Source organism: Aotus nancymaae, unplaced genomic scaffold, assembly GCF_030222135.1.
Source record: "Aotus nancymaae isolate 86718 unplaced genomic scaffold, 86718_ANA_hifiasm-v0.15.2.pri h1tg000059l, whole genome shotgun sequence".
NCBI classification, from domain to species: Eukaryota; Metazoa; Chordata; class Mammalia; order Primates; family Aotidae; genus Aotus; species Aotus nancymaae.
The window spans coordinates 37,898,738-37,921,118 of NW_026988473.1; the positions used below are offsets into that span (position 1 = coordinate 37,898,738).

Consider the following 22,381-nt stretch of genomic DNA (forward strand, 5'->3'; position numbering starts at 1 on the left):
CTCAGAAAAGTGTGTGTTCAGTCAAAATTATTACAAAGTTCAGCTAGGAGCCTCCCTCACCCTGTGGCCCCTCCCAAATTCCACTGGCTGCTTTCCTTTCCCCAAGGACCTCTGTGAGATAAGGCCAGAAATGGCTTCCCCAGACTTGATCTGGGGACTGGAAGTGCCTATGGGCTCTTCCTGCTGCTGCTTCTACTTTTATCTTACCTTTGGGTTCTTAAATCTGTTTTGGTTCTAGGCAAGGTTGAATCCTTCTCCCATGATCAGGATTATTTGGTTCCCAGTGGAGATGTGTGTTCAGAGCCTGACATTTCCCCCCTCACACTTTGGGAACTCAAAGTTTTTCACCTGTCTCGTGGCATTTGCAGCAGCAAGCTGCTTGTTTCAAAGGGTCTGTGAATTATTTCTGTTTTCCTGATTTGTTCCTGTGGTGGTTCTTGGAGCAAAAGTTCACAGTGTGTGTCTCCAGACACTGTTCTGTCCCTCTAAGTGGGAGCTGGTCATTATTCCTGTCTCCTATCTGCCATTTTTCCTACTTGAATTGTAGATTTTAACATTTTAAACTAAGAAGTAACATAGACTTTGGAAAAAATAATTATGACATTGCTGTCAAGAATGGACTAAAGGAAAAAAATTAATGATACTTCTGCAGAAGTAAAAACAGTGATTTCTTTTATTCTGACACTTCCATCTGGGAAACTCCTAAGTCACAGCTCAGTGATAAGACAGAAAAAGTGACATACAAAATGGAAATGAAAGATTTCTCAGAAAGAGGAAGGAGTTTGAGAGAGCAGGTGTGACAACTCTCAGATTCTCCGTAAGATTAATAGAAATTATTATTAATTAATTATAGATGAAATTGATGATAGTTTTAAAATTGTTTAGGAGAATGTGCATCAGTTTTTCTGTCTCTTCCACAATTGATTTCCTTAATGAATAAGAAACTTTAAATATATATATATATATATATATATATAATCTTGAATTTTTCATTTCCAACAAATACTCTGCATGTTCTATGACATCATAATTTATCAATATTTGCAGCAAATTCTGAGTTCAGAGTCTCTGGCCCTAATATTTTAGTCAAAACTACTTGTGGGTACTCATCTGTAAATTACCTATCAAGAAAATATTTTCAAAAGTTTAAAGATTTTTTAAATAGATGAATTCCAAGAAAGCAATTTATTTTAGTGGCTCATAGATTCCTAAACAATTTTGGGGGTAGGGGAAAGGTCTTTTTTTCTTTTTTGCTGCTAACTTCACTATACTAATAATGACCAAGAACAGTAATTTAATCTAATTAACCTTTTGGAACTGAAGGCCTAACATTTGTAACATGTTTTGAGAATTAAATAAGATGTCCTATTATCTAATCCTAGATAATAACTTATCTTCAATTAATTTAATTTTTTTCAAATACATATCTGCTTTCAATTCCATTTACAAAGAATGCCATGAGGAGAGCTGACCATTAGTTATATCACCACATCTGTAATTACTGTAGTAAGCCCACATACACATAGGAAAAACTAAAAATTTAAGACAAATGCTTCACCTTTCCATGATGATTTAATTACAGTATCTTCTGACTTTTTTTCATTAATACACTGTGCAGTCACCTCTGAGCTCTACTCTCTAATCAAATTAGGGTTTTCAAATGGAAAATTTAATTTAGTTTATTTTTTCCCTGCTTAAAAATCTTCAATGACTTCCCACTGCTGCTAGGATAAAGACAAAGCTCCTTATGATGTGGCTTCCATGGTTTGTATTAGCCTGCACACGGTCTACTCTAGTACTGTGGGTCCTCTCTCTCCTGTAGCCATGCTAGCTTTTGTTCCCATTCCTGCATATTCTACATGCTGCCTCCCACCATAAGCTTTTTGCCTATTAAGTGTCTTCTTTTCTCTTAACATACTGCTTTGCCAAAATAATTGCAAGTCCCACCCCTTACACTTCAGTTTACCTGGGTAAAATCCACATTCTGCCTCTGCTACCATGTTCTTTCATATGATTAATTGATTAGCAACTCTCTCTCCTTTTAGGCTGCAGGCTTCATGAGGAATGGAACAATGACTTGTTTTGTTCACCACTTTATCCCTAGCACCTAGTGTAATACCTATCAAACAGTACTTATGAAATATTTATTGAATAAATACAAATATGATTGTAACTGAAGCATATATTCCCTTTAGTGAGGGGCAGCAGAATAGAGTGGTTATAATTACATTTGAAACTAGACTGCCTGAGTTTGAATACTGGATTTTTAATTACTAGTTGTATTGATATGAGGTACATTAACTCAACTCCATCTGTGAAATGGCATAATAACAGCATCTACATCATGAAATTGCTGTGAAGGTTATATAAGTTTATGCAGAAGTTCTGGAAATAATGACTGGCACATAGTAAAATTTAAGTACATGTTTGTTGAAAAACTGAAGCAAAGGAAAGTTAAACTAATTGAAATAAAATTCAGTCCAGGGTGCCAATGAAACTTTTGGGGATTATAACAATCACTGAACACATAATACAATCTCAAAAATAACCATAATATCCACCTACTTATCCTGCTATTCAGTACATCTATCAAATCATTATATGTTCCTCCAAAACCCAGAATTTCCTTCTTTTGTTCTGTCCCCTAATCATCATATTTTCTCAAATTTCAAAAATTATAGTAGCTTTGATTCTTCCTTCATCCCTTCTTTTTGTGCCCAGTAAATTACCAATCCAGCTCCTTGTTGTTTTCCAATAAATACCTCTTCAATTACCCTGCCCCTTTCAATAAAATATTGACACACTCACCTCAGACTCTTTAACATCACAGGTCTAAACAAATGTGGAAACTTTTCACAATTAACTTCCTGTCTCTTGACTCAAATTTCTCCAACCTAGTATGCCTACACAACAACCTCAGATTAATCTTCCTAGATTTAGTGCTCTCGTTCTCCAGCTCGATGCTTACAAAACAAAGTCCAAATGCTTAAGTCTGTAGTTACGTGATGTCAGCTTCACCAGTCCATGTGCCAAATGTTCTCTCCACATATGATCCACATCAACCATGTTTTTCTATTCACTATCCTGGGTACACGCTTGCATTTCTTCAGCTTTAATATTTTGTTCAGTTACTACATATTTATATTGCATTTGCCACAAATTTCTCTGTCCATTTATTTGCACCATGTCTAGACAATTTAAATTCCACTGCTTTCATGAAAACTTCCCCGAGCAATTAGACAAACTGTTTCTGAACCCTTATAAGAATCTACTATGTATGTCAGCAGAGGTCTGTCTAAACAATGGTGTGTCTGGATCAGCTGTGAGTCAAGTCTATAGACATTTTTTACTTTTGAAATTATAGGTCTTAACAGCTTACAATTGAAAATATTTTTTATGGGCTAGGTCAAAGCGAATCTAAGGTTACCTCTTAGAGCACCTCTTACTCATTTGTTTATATTTCCTCGAGCATAAATGAAAAGAGTGCTGTGACAGGGAGCCAACAAGGCTTATAACCCTCAAGTCCTCATGAAGGTAGAATGCACATGTGTGTAAGAAACAATGATCTTTCCAAAATTCTACTCTTCCTTGGCCTTTCCAATTGCAAAATAACGCACCATCATCCATCTATGTCCTCAAGTATGAAACTCTGGACCAATCTCCCTTACCCATTCTATCCAATTTATTCACAAGTTCTGCCAAGTCCACCTGGTCTCAATATATCTCAAAACCATCTACTTCTTCCCATTCCACTGCCACTACCCTAGGCTAAGTGGTCATTATCTGTCTCCTGAGCTGGACAATAGCTTCCTCACTCGTGGTTAGTTCCACCTTCATTTCTCCTTTCCAATCCATTCTCCACATTGCTAATGTTGTCATTTTAAAGGAGTCTATCATGCTTCTGCTTAAAATATTACTACTTGAATGGCATCATGTTATTCTTAAGATAAATGCCAGCATCCAACAGCACTTAGCACTGGTCTCATCTCTTGATTCTCTTGAGTTATGTGCTGGTCTCCAGACATATTTGCTTTCCTTTACTTCCTCAAAGTCATCTTTCACCTTCACATCTGAGGGCTTCCACATGTGCCATTTACTGTATTTGGCACACTCTGCATTCTCTCTCTGCCTTGCTTATTCCCATTCTACTTCAGAATAATGTAAAATATCCTTTGTACATAATGAGTTGCTTAGGTCCCCCTCTTAAAGCCGCTCATGTACTTAGACTTTCTTGTATTTATACACAGCTGTTGAAATTCACTGTTTACATACTTTTTAATTACCAGCTTAATGTTATTATCCCCTGCTAGTCCACAAAGCCAAGAATCATGTGATCATCTAATACTTTTCCCTGTATATTTTAGGTGCTCAATATATATGTGCTAAATAATCCACTGAATGTTATCTCCGTAACGTATGTTATGGTTAAACAAAAAGTTGAGAACCACTGATGTGTATTATTTATTCAGCACTTACCATTGATATCTATATTATTAAATGTTCATATTTTATGTACCTAACTAGACTGAAAACTCTTGGGGAGGACCTAGTAATGCTTTACTCTTATTTGTCAGATCTTGCACACAGTTAGCATTCAATAAATATTTGGCAGTTAAAAAGTCTGTAAGAGTATCCTGGAAAGGTATAGGTTGGTGAGGGAAGGGCTCAGATAAAACATGACATTTGGGCAGAGACATGAAGAGAGTGACAAGCAAGTCATACACATCACTGGGAAAATAATACTCTAAGAAGCTAGGAGAATAATTGTGAAGGCCCAGTGGTGGATAGGACCTAGTTGTCAGGTTCAAAGAATTGCAAGGAGTCCAGTTGTGGCTGCAACAAATTTGGGTAATGGAAAAGTTATGATAAATGAGATCAGAAAGGTCACCAAGGAACAGTGCATATAGAGCCTTATAGGCTGTCATATAGATTTTGGTTTTTCTGCCAAGAAAGTCGAGGTACCACTGGAAAAATTTGAGCTAAGAAGTGGCATGATCTACCTTGAGTTTTAAGTAATTTGATGATTTAATTCATGCAAAAAGCTTACTCTGATTGACACAAAGTAAATACTTAATGTTCACTTTATTATCATATCCCATGGCATTCATTAAGTCTGTGGAAAAAAAAGATCATATATCTACTTTTCAATCTTTGAACAATTTTAAATATAGCAACTATAACAACATATGGTTTGGTTCCACACATATACATTTGCACACACATTTATTAGATAAGTAAAGATTAATCTCTCCTGTGTTAATCTTCCCACTGTATTTTGTTTATTCTTTAAAAATCCATTTATTCTGAGCTTGTATGCTTATTACAATATTCCCCACTACAAGAAAGGGTTCTTTTCTGGGAGAATCATTAATTGGAGATGAGCAAAAAAAATTATATTTATTTTCACTAGCTTCTAACTGAAGTTTAATATCCCTTCAATTATAAATGTAGACAAAAAAAACCACAGTAGTGTTCTCATCGGTAAACATTGTAGAAGTTTGTTTCTTTTGACTTCAAGATATATAAATTACCACTTTTTTACTTCTTATATGAAACAGTAGTGCTAGCAAGGCATCTATTAGACAAGCAGCCTACACTGGTGTGAAATTAGACATGACCAGCACAGTAATATAAACACAAAACACATACTAGAAGCTTCATGCATGATATGTAATGCATTTTCAAACTGCTAAGTCAAACAATAGACGACATTCATGTACTCAGCCCCTAAGAGCTTAAGACACAGCTGAAGAGCTCTATATACTGTAAACTCAGTTACCTCATCTAAAAAACATTATTCCATTACTCTGTAATGAACCAATACCACATACCTTGGACCACACACACATAAATGTGGTCAGTACTTACATTTTAAATCACCTAGCAATTCTCAGACATTTTTAAATGAAAAGTAACTCTTTTCCCAAAATATTCAGCCTTTTAGAAAAGGCTCTTGATATAAAATCTATGAATGTCTCCTTTAAAATAAGCATACATATTCATTATTGATTTGTTCCAACGACTTGAGTTTCTCCAACACATTTAGTAAGAGCTCATTTTAAAGTAATTAATTTTCCACTTTCCATATGGTGAGAGTGATTTTTCCTGACATGATATTCTACATCCACAGTGCTTTGAAAGCAGTGACCACAATTAGTGCTATCAAATATCATGAAAACAGTTCCCCAGTTATACTCCTTTTACAATGTTGTCTTGCTGATGTGCCTGCATGTTGTTAAATGCAGGATGTGAGACCGTGAGTAGAAGAGATGATGTCAACATGGAAAAATCCAGTCAGATTTACTTTTATGCTCAAGGGACGACATTGGGCTGGTGCTAGGAAATCATGTAGATGAAAACTGTGTGTGTGTGTGTGTGTGTGTGTACCTCCCTTTTTCAATCCAGAATTTGCTCTTCTTCTCTTTATACTTTCTGGAATTTCAATTTAACATATTTTATTTTCAGTCATATTTTTCACATGGCTTTAATGCAACTGTTATTTATACTACCAAACAATATATTATGGTTTGAGCTCATGAACAAAAAGAACAATTTTGAAAAGGCCCTTTATAAGCAGATTCATATAAATGTAGCAGCTCTGGAATCTAGACAAATTTCTAGGTTAGATGCTGCCATCCGGTCTTTTCCCATCCCCTCCCTGCTCTGAACTATATAGATTCTCAGCAGAGTACAGAATAGGGCTAGAAACACTCTTCCCCATATCTCAGCGCAAAGGCTTTATTAGGAGTATACCCCAATATGAAAAGAACATTAGGACTGGGGAAACAGCTTGTTGCTCATATAAGAAGTCTGGCAGCTACTGCCCTAAAACAAATATAAGAGAAGACAAACATGACAATGATAGGTTTTATTTACCCTCTTATAATTTAAGGGGAATTTTAAAATAATATTTACTTTCGCCATTTGCTTCTTAGGGCATAACAAGTAAGCTATCTCAAACATGAGCGCTTTAAAAAAGGCTTTCCATGCTTTGCATATGGTCATTTTCCACTTTGCTAGGGCCTATACTCTTGTCCAAATAATTTTAAATACATAAGGCCATAAAGTAGTTTTGTTCAATTTGTAATTCCATCTACAGATAGTTCAACAAACTTCATACTCTTTTAAATGTTATTCCTAAAGAACCTCAGCCCGATATCTTAGACACTCACCTCAAGAGTTATAGATCTAAAGGGTGAGAGACAGTTTCTTCTATGATTCACTGAGAACAAGGAAATGTGAATAATTTAGATTTTCACCTTGTGATAATAAAAAGAGTAAAGAAAATAATAATGTATGGATAGTTAAATGGTCAAATTAATCAATTTAAACACACTTAAAATCATTGTAATAGGTCCATATATAAGCACGTTAGACATTGCAATGTTTGTACAGCTACTATATATATATATATATACACACACATATATATACACATCTATAATACAGCAGGTATTTTCACTTTTAATTAGTATCCTTTTTGATTTAAGAAGATGGGACACACTTAAGATAATTTTAAAAGTGTGAAAACGTTTCAGTATATATGATTAAATCTTTTAACTTCTATTATAATTTCAGCCACATAATAACATAATGCCTTTTTCTTACTTAAGACCTGTGACTGCTTGCAACTAATTTTTTCACAACCCTTTTTTTTTTTTTTTGAGAGTGTCTCACTCTATTGTCCAGGCTGGAGTGCAGTGGTGCAATCTCGGCTCACTGCAAGCTCCAACTTCCAGGTTCAAGTGATTCTCCTGCCTCAGCCTCCCAAGCAGCTGGAACTACAGGCACCTGCCACTACCCTCGGCTAATTTTTGTATTTTTAGGAGAGACGTGGTTTCACCATATTGGCCAGGGTGGTCTTGAACTCCTGACCTTAGGTGATCTGTACGCCTTGGACTCCCAAAGTGCTAGGATAATGGGATAACAGGCATGTGCCACCACGTCCAGCCCTTTCTCAACATTTTTTGTTTCAGATGGTGTGTCACTCTGTCACCTAGGCTGGAGTGCAATGGTGTAATCTCGGCTCACTGCAACCTCCGCCTCCCAGGTTCAAAAGATTATTCTGCCTCAGCATCCTGAGTAACTAGGACTACAGGCATGCACCACCACGACTGGATAATTTTTGTATTTTTAGTATAGATGGGGTTTCACCATATTGGCCAGTCTGGTCTCGAACTCCCGACCTCAGGTAATCCACCCACCTTGGCCTCCTGAAGTGCTGGGATTACAAGAGTGAGCCATGGTGCCTGGTCCTTTCCTAACCATTTTTTAAGCTTGATCTCACAAGCTATGCATTACACACACATCACATTTCTCCCTAATAGAGAGTAAACTCCTTAAGAGTATTCTGAGTTATCTTTATTTAACTAATACCCTTTAAATCACAACTATCTTTCTCGTCATCAAGATTACATGCACATAAACACCTACAGCCAATAACATTATCTTTTGTTGATAACATATACTCAAAATATCAAATTTTAAATAACATGTATAAATAGGATTCAATTATTATAAAATATTTGTAGTTGCTAATATTTGATATTATAAAAGATTGATAAAATGAACTTGCTATACTCCATGATCATATTTAACTCCTTTTTGATTTACCCATTGTTTAATAACACATTTATGGAAAACTGATAGCAGTATCTATTGTTCATTGTTCCTATATGCTAGAATTCTGATTCTCTCCTGCAGTTTTATAGAACTTGTATTTTTACCTTGGTTGTTAAATAGTGCTTTAGCAGACAGCTAATTAGGTGCTCTAAGAGAAAATAAAGGTTCTAATATTCTCATGTCCCTCACCAACTATTTTATTGAGCAACAGGGGTAGTTATTGGGAAAAAGGTGCAAAAGAAAAAAAAAACATGATTTCATCTTTATGACTCCTTTGGTAATTGAAAAACACAGCACTTCATTTCAGGCCAAAATCATCTCTTGAGAACCTATTACCTAAAGGCCCTACAATTATTCTTCTTCCTAATTTTCAATGGTGAGCAAATTCATGAAACCACTAGTTATCACTCATCTGATACTTATTTTATTGGACCTGTGGCAAGCAGTATAAACAGGCCTTGAAAAGAAATCCTCAAACTGAATGAACCATTGAATATAAATATGCTCATTTTTACCATCATTTTTACCTTTATATAATGCTCTGAATGCAAATAATACATCATGTGACTATATAATAACGTCTACAATTAACTAAATGATTAACCTCTTCCAAGATTCACATTTTACTAACTAGTTTAAATCCCCATGGTCTGTTATTTCAGCCAATCTCCTGTCAGTGCTTTTAATATCCTCAGATCCTTGTTCTTTCCCTAAAACATTCTAAAATTCTCAAATCTTCTGTCTTTACTACTTGAAAAGTCAGATTTTCTCCTCATGCTTTGTCACGTCAAAGGCTTTTGAGCTAAGCAAACAGGCAGAGGGAGAAAGTTCAAACTTAGTGAGAATAAAAGTCTTCAGGATTAAAACTCAAAGATGACTAAAACCCATTGATAACAGTATTCTGCATCTAAAGGTGAATATCCATATTGGGGCATTTATTTATTCATTCATCCAAAACCATTTCAACTAGGCATCTATATGCTAGGCATTATGTTAGACTCACAGATGAATAAAACATAAACTATGTCCTCAAGGATCTTAGAGTCTAGCAAAGGGATAAAGACTAGGAAACAACTAAGTACAACAGTATGGTACAAAGAAGGGGAGTTAACATGCAGATGGAGAAACTGTAAGAGAGAGGCCAAATCTACAGATAACAAACTGCAAGAACATCTCTACACTTCCAGTATCCTTTTTTCTTCTTAGGTAAGAATATATTAATTTTCTGTAGGGACACTATCCTTCTTTCATTTTTTTTTTTTTAATTTTGAGACAGAATCTCACTCTATCACCCAGCCTGGAGTGCAGTGGCGTGATCTCGGCTCACTGCAACCTCTGCCTCCAAGGTTCAAGCAATTCTTCTGCCTCAGTCTCCCAAGTAGCTGGGACTACAGGCTCATGCCACCACACCCAGCTAATTTTTTGTATTTTTAGTAGAGATGGGGTTTCATCGTGTTAGTCAGGATGGTCTCAATCTCCTGACCTCATGATCCGCTCACCTTGGCCTCCCAAAGTCCTGGGATTACAGGTATGAGCCACTGCTCCAGGACCCTTCTTTCATTATATTCAGTCTGAGTAATCAAGGTATGAGGCCATGATCTAGTTAGTGTTGGCTGTTAATCAGACTCTTTCTTGCTGAAATTTTAATCTTGAGAGGAATGATACAATACAGTTAATAACTAAATGTTAATGAGCACTCATATGTAGTAGGTACCACTCAGTGGTCACAAAACATAAAAAACAACATAATATTTTTTATTGATTAACTGCATGAATTAATGTTACTTTACATTTTCTTAAAGATTTTTGTTTTATACTTTTTGGTCACCTCTTCTTAAAACATTGTTTTAGAAATATTTGCATAAGAAGAATAGAAATATATGGGAATCATTCTTTTAGCATGATTAATTAGGACAAGATTTTTAATAATTCAGGAAAATCTTTCAATCTCACAGCACATTATTGGTGAATATCACAAATTTTGAAATTTTTTCTGAATTTCAAATTCATTTGACAAATATTCTGTTGTCAAATTTAGAGAAATTGACCAAATTTCTTTCATTTGTGAGCTGTTGGATATGGAAGAATTTTCCACAGAATAGCCGTGATATATGGAATTTACAGGATAATATGACTTGTATTTGGTATGGGCTTCTGTCCTTTGCTCGAATCCTGTCCAGATCCTGATCTCAGATGAGATGGGAAGAGAGGCAGAGACATGAAAAGAATGGACAGGTTGGGAAAGAAAATAGCAAGCATACCCTCTGGGGAAACAGGGAAGGTACATGGTAGATTCCTCCACACTGGGTATGCTCCTGGACCAGGTTAACAATAGTATATCAATTAACTCAGACTCTTCTGAAACAATGGCTCTGTCCTTAAATTTCATCTAGCCACAGAATAAAAAATTCACTTTTTTTTTTTTTTTTTTTTTTTTTTGAGAAAGAGTCTCACTCTGTTGCCCAGGCTGGAGTGCAGTGGCATGATCTTGGCTCACTGCAACCTCTGCCTCCTGGGTTCAAGCGATTCTCCTGCCTCAGCCTCCTGAGTAGCTGGGATTACAGGTGCATACCATCACACCTGGCTAATATTTTAGGTAGAGATGGTGCTTTGCCATGTTGGCCAGGCTGCTCTTGAACTCCTGACCTCAAGTGATCCACCCATCTCAGCTTCCTAAAGTGTTGGGATTACAGGCATGAGCCACCACACCTGGCCAAACCCATACTTTTTTAAGCCATCACTGACAACCTCTACCAGGTGTCAGAATACTGCAGCCTGGCTCAGGATGAATTTAGATACATCCCACAGTAAGGCTCAGGAATTACTGGCTAACTAGTTACAAAGCCTCAATATACATTTAAAATGTTGGGTGCCACTAAAGGTATTATGACAGAGGTTTTGTTTTTGTTTTTATTTTTATTTTTGCCATCTTTGCAATAGATTTTGAGGGTATCAGTCTGAGGAGAGCAGGATGTAATTTTAGATTCAGCAAAACTAATCTATTTGTACTGCACTAACAAGATGTCCCAAATTCAGTGGGCTAGCATGAAATGACCCTATTAAAGTTTGCTTGATTTGCTAATACAAAGGTAGATTCAACAATAGCCCACACTAAATGACACAAAAAGGCCAGGGATCACTTGTTATGATGAAGATAAAGGAATTAAAAACCTGAAGAAAGAATTCTACATTCCATTCAACCTATAATTAATAGCTCACATAAGCATCCTTTTCACTATGTCACTCAGTAGAGTCCAAGAGGCTCTATTTTTCACTAAAGGGTGAAGAATAAGTTGATGAAGAAAGCTCCAAAATTTTTTAACATAACATTATTCTTCAGAAAGTCTCAGGGGCTGTTATTGAAACAAGCTTCCTCATTTTAGTGTGAATGGAAATTCCCAGGGTAGCAGGGACACAGGTCGGCACTTACTTTCCAGAGGCAAAGTGGATATGGTGGACAGAATACAATCTGGAGAGGCCAGTCAGACCTCCTGATCGACCTAAAGCACAGAAAATCTGATTATAGTTTATTAATCATGGGGCCTTGAGAAGTAAATTGAAAGTCAACTCGCTAAATTATTGTTTTTTTTTTTAACTTTTAAGTTCAGGGGTACAGTGCAGGATTGTTACATAGGTAAACTTATGTTATGGGGGATGGTTGTACAGATTATTTAATCACCAAGGTATTACGCCTGGTACCCATTAGTTATTTTTCCTAATCCTCTCCCTCCTCCCACCCTCCACTCTTTGAAAGGCCTCTGTGTGTTGTTCCCTGTATGTGTCCATGTGTTCTCACCATTTAGATCACACTTATATGTGAGAACATGTAGTATTTGGTTATCTTTGTACAACAAAAAGATCAACAATATGAGAGAATCTTCTGATCGCACAATTCCCAGACTAGAGCCAAATTATAGACTCAGTGCTCACTAAATGAAAGCCATAATGATCTCAAGTCTTTATGTAAAGCTTCCTCCTAATCTCCAAAGGGACCTGATCTGTTTACTATACATTCACAAAAGGGAAATGCTTTGTGGGGAATCAGGTGACAGTGAGATTTTTACCTAAATCTATTTTATACTATGACTAGTACACCTTTGCAAACATTAGAGGTTATTTTTATAGTTTTTCCTAAATTCATAATTTGCATGGATATTCTCAACAACTGTCATAATTTTTATCCTTGACACATGGAATTAATTCTTTTGTGGTAAAAGTACCAAATTTTAAAAAGCACACCTATTTAAAAAGTCAGATATTCATGCTATTATTAATGACCTGAACATCGCAAAACCAAAAGTGATTTCTACTACATCTCAATGAAAGTCAGTAAAAAAAATCAATATGACTTCGAAAACAGTGGGGAGATTATAATGAAGTAACATATTTAATCAAAATCGCTGCTACAGATGTGGTCTTTTCAATGAAGTGTATCACTCAATATCCTGGTACTTGACATTCATCTCTTGGTTTGGAAAATGCAATTTTCTTTATTCTAATAAGTAGAAAATTCCAGAATCAGTTTGCATCTGTTTGACAGTAACAATAGAACTCTTACTATCCTACACACTATCTCCAGCCCTGTGACCTAACCTATAGGGACAATGGATATTTCAACATCCCAGGGCAGCAAGCTCCTCCACTATCTTATGATAATTGATATTGGAGATTTGATATTGGAAAGCAGGAATAGTAGGCAAACCAGATGGTTTCATAAAATACACACATTCTGGAGGATAGAGAATGAATCTCATGAAAATGCAGAAAGGGGATTCTGCCAGCTCAATGAAGTTTCTGGGTCTAGTAGAAGGGGCCAGGTAGGAACATTGCCGTTTTAGGAAAGGACACAATGCAAATGTTCCTCGCTTGCTCTTGTTGTCTGACAGAGACTGAATTTCTACCATGGGAACCAGTAATCCTGAAACATTAACTGTTTTTCATGAACTTAATGCTGTATGATTCACTGGGTCATATTTTTTATTGTGCCCAGCACTACCTTATTATTGAGTATGTGAAAGGAAAATATCTTGGGCCCCCAAAATCGCTAAGCTAAAAGGAAAATTCAAGCTGGAAAGTGCTTAGGACAAACATGTCTCCCATTCTATTCAAAGTTATACCTCTGCTCACTGAGATAAATGCATATCAGAAACTCAAACGAATGCAATCATTTGTCTCTCATCTATCTGTGACCTGGAAGTCCCCTCCTCACATTGAGTCTTCCTGCCTTTGCTTCAAGTGCGCTGCCTTTCCAGACTGAACCAATGTCTGACATATATTGATTGATGTCTCACGTCTCCGTAAAATGTACAAAACCAAGCTGTGCCCCGACCACCTCAGGCACATGTCATCAGGACTTCCTGAGGCTGTGTCATGGGCCCACGTCCTTAATCTTGGCAAAATAAACTTTCTAAATTAACTGAGACCTGTCTCTGATTTTCTGGGTTTACAAGTACAAATGCCATGTATGGGATGGGTTCAGTTAAACATGAAGATCTAGATAAGTTCCATAGACACATCACTCTTATCTCACTCATTTTTTTCACATTGCTGCTTCCCTTCCATTTGCAAATGTAGCCCATATCAAGCCTCCTGTGACCAGTTTTATTTGAAAAATAAGTCAATTTCCTTTACATACTATTCTTTTTAGTCTATATGATATACCAGCATTTATTGCTATGGCATTGAAGCCCCATTTAGGCATATCTCTGGAAGATGGTATAGAACAGAAACAGTCTCAGTTGGGGGGAAAAATTTAAAAAAGACATTTCATTGTCTCCGATTTGGGGGTGAATTATTTGGCTATTTGGTCAGAGACTCAGAAAAATCCTGACAAGGGGCTTTAATTTTATACTGAGAAATAATTCAACCTAAGGAAGCTGATTACAAAGTAAATAAAAAATTAAAAAAAAAACAAAATAATTTAGTGTATTTAAAGCTTAAACATATTTTGTCTATATTTTATAAATCCTGAGGAACTGGACTTTACTATAACTTTTCTACTGTTTTTCTTTTTCCTTTAGTCTCAGGCAACAACATACCCATCAAAAAAAAATTCTTTCTTTCCCCATCATTCCACCTATATTCTTCCTATCTCATCATAATATACTCTCTGTTTAATTCTAGCATTATATTTGCAATTTAGAACAATAAATTTTTAAGGAATATAAAATCATTTAGTTGTATAGCCAGCAATAAATGACTCCAGATTAATCAAAGCTGAGATTTTATTTTCTTTTTAATAAAAACACCTTTTATTGCATCGACCATACTTTCTTGTTCTCTAAGAGAAATCAGCAGTAAACACAAAACTCTGGATTTCTCAGAACTAGATCTTGATAAGATTTTCTCTAAACAAAAAGTGCTATTGATTTTTCTGAGAAGAAAATCTCTAATCTTTATGTCTTATTTAATTCCCAGATGATACAAAAAAACATCCTGAGGTATTGTTATCTTGCAGCTCAAGGAACCAAGTACTCTTGATGGGCAAATGTACTGTAGGCATTTTATCTGCAGGATGTTCTTTCTCCTGAACAAGGACTAGATTCTACATTTAGACGGTTAATGTTCAGTTCCTTCCTTGGAGCATAATGTAGCATTCTACTAGGTAACAGAACTTCTTTTTTCCCCTCTCCTTCATCTGCTTCAAACTTGATCTAACCACCCAGGGCTCTTTAAAGTCAGAGGAAGCTCTGAACCCAGAAAAAGTCTGTCTAAAGGAGAGACTCAAAATAGAAAAAGAGAGGCTAATACTTTGGAAAATGTCTTGCCCCATGTTGACGCACCATGGTTGAGAGAGTTTTGTGCATCAATCAGCAAACTGGTGATGGGGGAAAGGGAGTAAATACACAATAAGAAGGGTTTTGTACTATGAAACACTATTTGGACCAGGAAATGAAAGTTCATGCATAAATGTAACAATTCCTCTGTCTTGATTAGAGATGCCAACTTTGAGTCAGGTAGCTGAGAGTCAAAAGGCATAAAACCTAACCTTAGACTTGTCATTTGGTTTGGTTTTCTCATCCTAAAATGATATTGAAAAGATTGATTTCATTTAGATTTTTCCCTTTAAATGTCCTCAACTCCAAGAATATTCATATTTATAATTAAAGTAAATTTATATTATAGTACATATAAATGAATTAAATCAAATTACACATTAAACAGCTGCACACTGGTCTCAAATGCTTCCAACCATCCAGTGTCCAACTCTGTGAAGTCTCTGCATTGCTCCCATGCAGAGTAAGAAAACAGCCCACTACACAAAGGGTAAGATTAACTGCTTAGAGCTCACACACATAAAGAAACTATTTTTAAATTGATCTATTGATGTCTGGAAAGAAAGAATCATAGGAGAGAAATATTTCCATTCAGAGTATTTTATCAAATGAAAGCTGGATATAAAAGAGTCACAGATTTATATCTAAAATATTAAATATGCAAACTAACATTTATTAATATTTACTTTCAGATTTAAGAGCATTTAAATCATTCTTAATACAGACATACTTCACACATACCAGGCATAACTTACTCGTTCAAATTTGTTTACACAGCTGTAAACTCTCCAAATTAACTATCAACCAGGAAAAATAAAAAATATTGCTATAAAAATGAGAAGATAAGATTTAAGCTGCTAGAAAAAAATTACAAAGCATGGCTTTGGAGAGGATCAAGTTTGTTGTCAATTTATTTAACGTAATTCTGTTTCAACATCTCCCTGTACACAGTTTCACTAATTCAGAGAATGTACTGACTAATTCATCTGTCTTCACCACCATTTTGTCTAAACTTCAAAATGCCAAAATGAGAAATCATTCTATACTAACACATACATGAACACCTGAGTGTACACACGTGTAAAAGCAGACTTAATATTGTAATCTCCAGACTATTTATACCAAATTTGAAAACCTCATTTTTTCCCATGGGAAATATTCACTGTAATCCTAATTACCTGGGTTGTAGTGAATCCATTATGTTTAAATTTGTATTTAGATTTAACAATATCAACATGCTTACAATCTCATAACTTTTTTTGTCTCTAGACCAAAAATGGACTGAAAATCATGAGTTTAACAGATGTTTATTTATGAACAATAATAGCCATGAAGATATACATACTGACCTTTTGGCTTTTCATCTTTTAAAAATTTGACTACAAAATGCAGAAAATAAAATGTAACTATCTTTGCAAGTAAGTCACATGTTACTATTGATTTAAGCTGAATATTACTGGCAGTCAGTTGTGAATACATAAATGCTGCCAAGAACACAGAAGGCAATTCAGTCAAGAGCAACTGTGTCAACTTTTACCTCAGATCAAATTTGATGTATTGAGCAGTGAAAGTGAGGCCGTAATTAGTATTTTTTTTCGACTTTTATTTTAGGTTCAGAGGATACATGTGCAGGATTGTTACGTGGGTAAACTGCACCTTACTGAAGTTGGGTGTATAAATGATTTCATCACCCAGATAGTGAGCATAGAACCTAATAGGTAGTTTTTTGACCCTCACCCTCTTCATCCCCTCTCTGCTCAAGTAGGGCCCAGTGTCTATTGTGCTCCTCTTTGTGTCCAGGTGTACTCAATGTTTAGCTCCCACTTGTAAGTGAGAACATGTGGCAGGTGGTTCTGTTCCTGCATTAGCTTGCTTAAGATAACGGCCTTCAGCTGCCTCCATGTTTCTGCAAAAGACATGATTTTGGTCTCTTATGGCTGCACGGTATTCCATGGTATATAGGGCCATATTTTCTCTATCCAGTCCACCGTTGATGGGCATCTAGGTTGATTCCATGTCTCTGCTATAGTGAATAATGCTGCGATGAACATACAGGTAGGTGCATGTGTCTTTTTGGTGGGATGACAATAAGCATTTTTAAACCTGACTTGTTCAAGTAACACATTTAAATTTTTATACTAAAACCTTTATTGCAATAAGAAAAAAAAATAGCTTTATATTCAGTTAACAGAATTATTTAGGTTGAAGGAACTATTTCAAGTTTAATAACTTGCTGCAGTTCTACTAACAGAAAAAAAATTCTTTTGTTTCCTTTTATGTTTTATAGTTTTATAATAAAAATTATAATATTGAAATAAATGTTTGAAGGGAAGTAGTTATATAACTATAGATCTATAAATATTATCAATATTACATATTATGGAGATTGGGGAAAATGTATACATATTTGTGCATAGCAGCTATCATGCTAAATACAAACATTTGTAAGTCATTTGTTTTCTCCCTTCCAAGTACTAACCAGGCCCAACCCTGCTTAGCTTCAGAGATCAGACGAGATAGGCCATAAAGTATTTATTTTCTTACAATTAATAAGAATAGGCCATGGCCATAAAGTATTTATTTTCTTATAATTAATAGAAAATTCTTATAAAGCTCTCTTAACTTTCACATGGGGAAAAGAGATTTTATCAAGAGCCTTATTTTGTGCAATGCTCTATGGAATGTATACATATGTAGTTATTAATTCTATTTTACAGATATGAAAACTACAGCTCAGATGCCTCCCATTAATAAATAAAACTAGAACCCAAGCAAAATGCACTTAATGTCAAAGCCTTTGACCTATAGGCTAATGCTTTAGGGTTGTCTTACAATTATAAATCTATTTGAGAATCTTTGCTTCTGTTTTAAAAAAGCAAAGGCTTGCAAACAAAGCAAAACCAGAAAACTGCACAATAGTCTTAATAGAGTTGGTTAATCTTTATTATTCAAGAGGATTCAATAATTCTTTTTTTTTTTTTTTTTTTTGAGATGGAATTTTGCTCTGTTACATTGGCTGGAGTGCAGAGCCACAACCTCGGCTCACTGCAACTTCTGCCTCCTGGGTTCAAGGGATTCTCCTGCCTCAGTCTCCTGAGTAGCTGGGACTACAGGTGTGTGCCACCATGCCTGGCTAATTTTTTGTATTTTTAGTAGTGATGGGGTTTTACCATATTGGTCAGGCTGGTCTTGATTTCCTGACCTCGTGATTCGCCCGCCTTGGCCTCCCAAAGTGCTGGGATTACAGGCGTGAGCCACAGTGCCTAGCCAGGATTCAAGGATTCTTAACACTGAGGTATTGGGCTCTCCATCCTCAACAATAAGCAATAGAGGTTTCAGGAACTTCGTAATGTGAATGTAATACTTTCAAGAGTCTAGGCACAACAGCTTATTTTCCTCTGTTCATTGCTTTACAGTAAACCTTCTATATAAATTGTCCCCTTATTGGCATTATGTTTTCTCATCAGGTAACTGATTTTTATAAAGGCCAGTTACATTACAATGAAAATGAGAGAAGAGAAATTGGTGTCCTAACATTAAGTTTGACACAAAGTATTTTCATAAACAGTCTCCTCACACCTGTGCTACCCATAATGAACCAAAATGAGAGAGCACTAAAATTGGAACGTTGTCTCTGTCAAATTCTTGGTTGGTCACTTACTATCCAATCTTGTACAAATTACTTAGAGTCTTCAACCACCCACTTAAGGAGAAAATTACAAGAAATAAATGGCTACCAAACTTTGCTGCACATTAGAATCACCTGGGGAGCTTTAAAAAATTCTAGTGCCCAGGTTTCACCCTATGGGACTAAATCAGAATGTTCAGGCATGGGATACAGGTCTCAGTATTATTTCATTTTATTATTATTTTTGTAGCTGGGGCTACAGGAATGCGACACCATTCCCAGCTAATTTTTTTGTGTTTTTCTTACAGATGGTGTTTCCTCATGTTGCCCAGGCTGGTCTCAAACTCCTGAGATCAAGCAATCTGCCTGCCTTGACCATTGCAAAGTGCTAAGATTATAGTCATGAGCCACCATGTCCAGCCCAGCTCTCAGCATTATTTTAAAGATACTCAGGTAATTCCAATGTGCAGCAAAGTTTGGAAATTAATTAATTAATACCTTCACAGAGTTGCTTTTAAGATTAAGAAAATAGTAAGAGGAAGGCATTGTATATTATATAATACTTTACATAATCCTTTCAGTATTATACAATATATAATCCTTTTATATATAAAATATCTAAAAACTAAATTCAGTGCTAACACACACACACACACAAACACAAACCTTTTATTTTTTCTGACAGAGTTGCAGAAATGGATTAACAATTGCTTTTTGTCTTAAGTTGTCTTCAACATTTTAATTTAATTTAAATTTTTTTTTTGAGACAGAGTCTTACTCTGTCACCTAGTTACCTAGGCTGGAGTGCAATGGCGTGATCACTGCTCACTGCAACCCCTACTTCCTGGGTTCAGGCAATTCTTCTGCCTTAGTCTCCTGAGTAGCTGGGATTACAGGCATGTGCCACAATGCTCAGCTATTTTTTTTTTTTTTTTTTTTATGTAGAGACAGGGTTTCACCATGTTGGCCAGACTGGTCTCAAACTCCTGACCTCAAATGATCTGCTTGTCTCAGCCTCCCAAAGTACTAGGATTACAGGCGTGAGCCACCACACCTGGTCAACATTATTTTAATATTTTTTATATCTCTTTTCACTCTATTAAAAATTAAGTACATTCTCTTTTGTTTTCTTTAAAAAAGGTTAAACACTATACTTTCATCAAGTGTTTATAATAACTAGAAAAGAATATTAGAACTAATACGCAGAAATCTGAGCAGTCAGAAATAAAATAATTTGTCCAAATTTACTTAGTTCAATGGTACTACTTATTTAGAATAAACAAAAAATTACACTCCAGAAATTTTATTCTAGTATTCTGCCATAATATTTTTTAAAACAAAGATCTACTCAGTACATCTTTCTTGGCTGGATTTGTGTATTGCCTAATGACACAATTATTTCTCTGCTAAATTTTTAATCAGTACTTCAGATTCAGCAAGTTTATACACAATACTCTTTTAATACCATGATTTTTTATAAGCTTTTGTTCAATTAGATTCACCAAAAGGATTATGTAATTTATGCAATTAGAGTGCAAATAACATGTTATCTAATTAAAAAGAACCCTCTGTACTTTGATTTTAGTACATACCTTGATGTATCCATTCACAATAAATTTTTAAATTACATTCAATTTACAAGCAATTATAAATATAATCTACCAGCTAAGAGTGATTTTTGCACTGGGATCTTTTACCTTTGTGGGCTTATTAGCATCCATGCTCTCCTTAAATTTCTCCTGCACAGTTTCTGCAAGTTGACAGAGCAAGGCACCATTGTCCAACTTCTCCATAAAAGTTTCTGCTGTAATCTCCTTCCCTGAAATAACAAAAAGAAACATTATAAAAGGAAACTCAAATGTCAGATTCACACTAAATAACAAATTTGACATAATTTTATCACTAAAATTTCTATTCTAGCTGAGTTACGTATCTGGGACAGGAACTTATCAGAAATACTCATTTCTTTGGAATTTTATATCTTCCTTTGGTTGCAAGAATCTCAACATTTAATATTTTCATAACATAGTTCTAACTGCATAAAAGCTTTATTTCACATTAAAGGTGGCAAAGTGATATTCTGGGTGAAAGAGTTCCATCATTTAATAATCAGGGGGAATGAAAACTAACCAACAAAACTTAAAGAACCTGCTTTACCAGTGATTACACAATTTGGCTTCCTTTATTCATTCCATTCTCATCCTCTGTGGCTCATTCAATTACTTTGATCCACAAGGCAGGATATAATGCAGGACAAGTATTTTTTGTTAGGTGTATGTATGACTACAAGAACACTGTAGATGGATCTCTCTCTCTCTCTCTCTCTCTCCCCCCCCCCCTCCCCACCCCTCGACAGGATTGTACTCTATCATGCAATCTGGAGTGCAGTGGCAGGATCAGAGCTCACTGCAGGTTCGAACTCCTGGGGCTCAAGTGATCCTTAGTCTCAGCCTCCCAAAGTACTGGCATTACAGTCATGCAATCTGGGGTGCACCCAGCCAGATCAATTTTCTTTAATTTAAAATAGAGTCATGTATATATTTTTTAAAAACCACCATTGGGAACTTTAATAACTTGACCAATGTATAAAACCACATCTCTAAATTCTATTGAACTGGTTTTCCTGATTAAAATAACTACAGGTAGGCTGGGCACAGTAGCTCAGGCCTGTAATCCCAGCATTTTGGAAGGCCGAAGTAGGTGAATCTCTTTAGCTCATGAATTACAGATCAGCCACGGGGCAACATGGTGAAATCTCGTTTCTATAAAAATACAAAAAATTAGCTAAGCATGGTAGTGTGTTCCTGTAGTCCCAGCTACTCAAGAGGCTAAGGTGGGAGAGTGGCTTGAGCCCAGGAGGCAGGGGCTGCAGTGAGCTGAGAATGTGCCGCTGCACTTCTTTCTTATATACTCTTTCAAAACTTATCTTTCTCAAAGCTCTCTCCTTTTTTTGGTTCCTATTGATCTAAGTTTCAGGATATTCCATTTTCCTCCTAATGTTTCCATACATTATTAGTCAGAAGTCCTATAGGAGAGGGCTTCTGATTCAAGCTTCCGTCTATTTCTTATGCCATAACCTTAATAAAAATCTTCATGATGTGATACTTAAACCTCCAGCAATAAGAACAATGGTTATTTTTGTGTCCTTAACTTTTCTCTCCAATACATACCATGCCCCCTGCTAAAATTAATATTCCTAAACACCATCCTCACTGAGGCATTTTCAGATTACCTTTATTGCATAGTTCCTAGTCTTCTCCTTTAACTGGAATATGAAAACTAAGCACTTTAACCCAATATCCAAAGGTCTCCCTGTATTCCTCTAATCTACCTTTCTCATCTAATATCCCTATAC

General features: G+C 35.7%; 1 protein-coding gene across 6 annotated transcripts in view; it reads right to left on the minus strand.

The window, feature by feature from the left end:
* GAS2 (growth arrest specific 2) overlaps positions 1-22,381 on the minus strand; it is a 139,575-nt gene that overhangs the window by 99,883 nt on the left and 17,311 nt on the right. For all 6 annotated transcript variants that reach the window (XM_064365099.1, XM_064365098.1, XM_064365100.1 and 3 more), the window contains exon 3: positions 20,724-20,845. In XM_064365099.1, the coding sequence (XP_064221169.1) occupies positions 20,724-20,845 (122 nt within the window). The remainder of the gene's footprint in view (positions 1-20,723; positions 20,846-22,381) is intronic.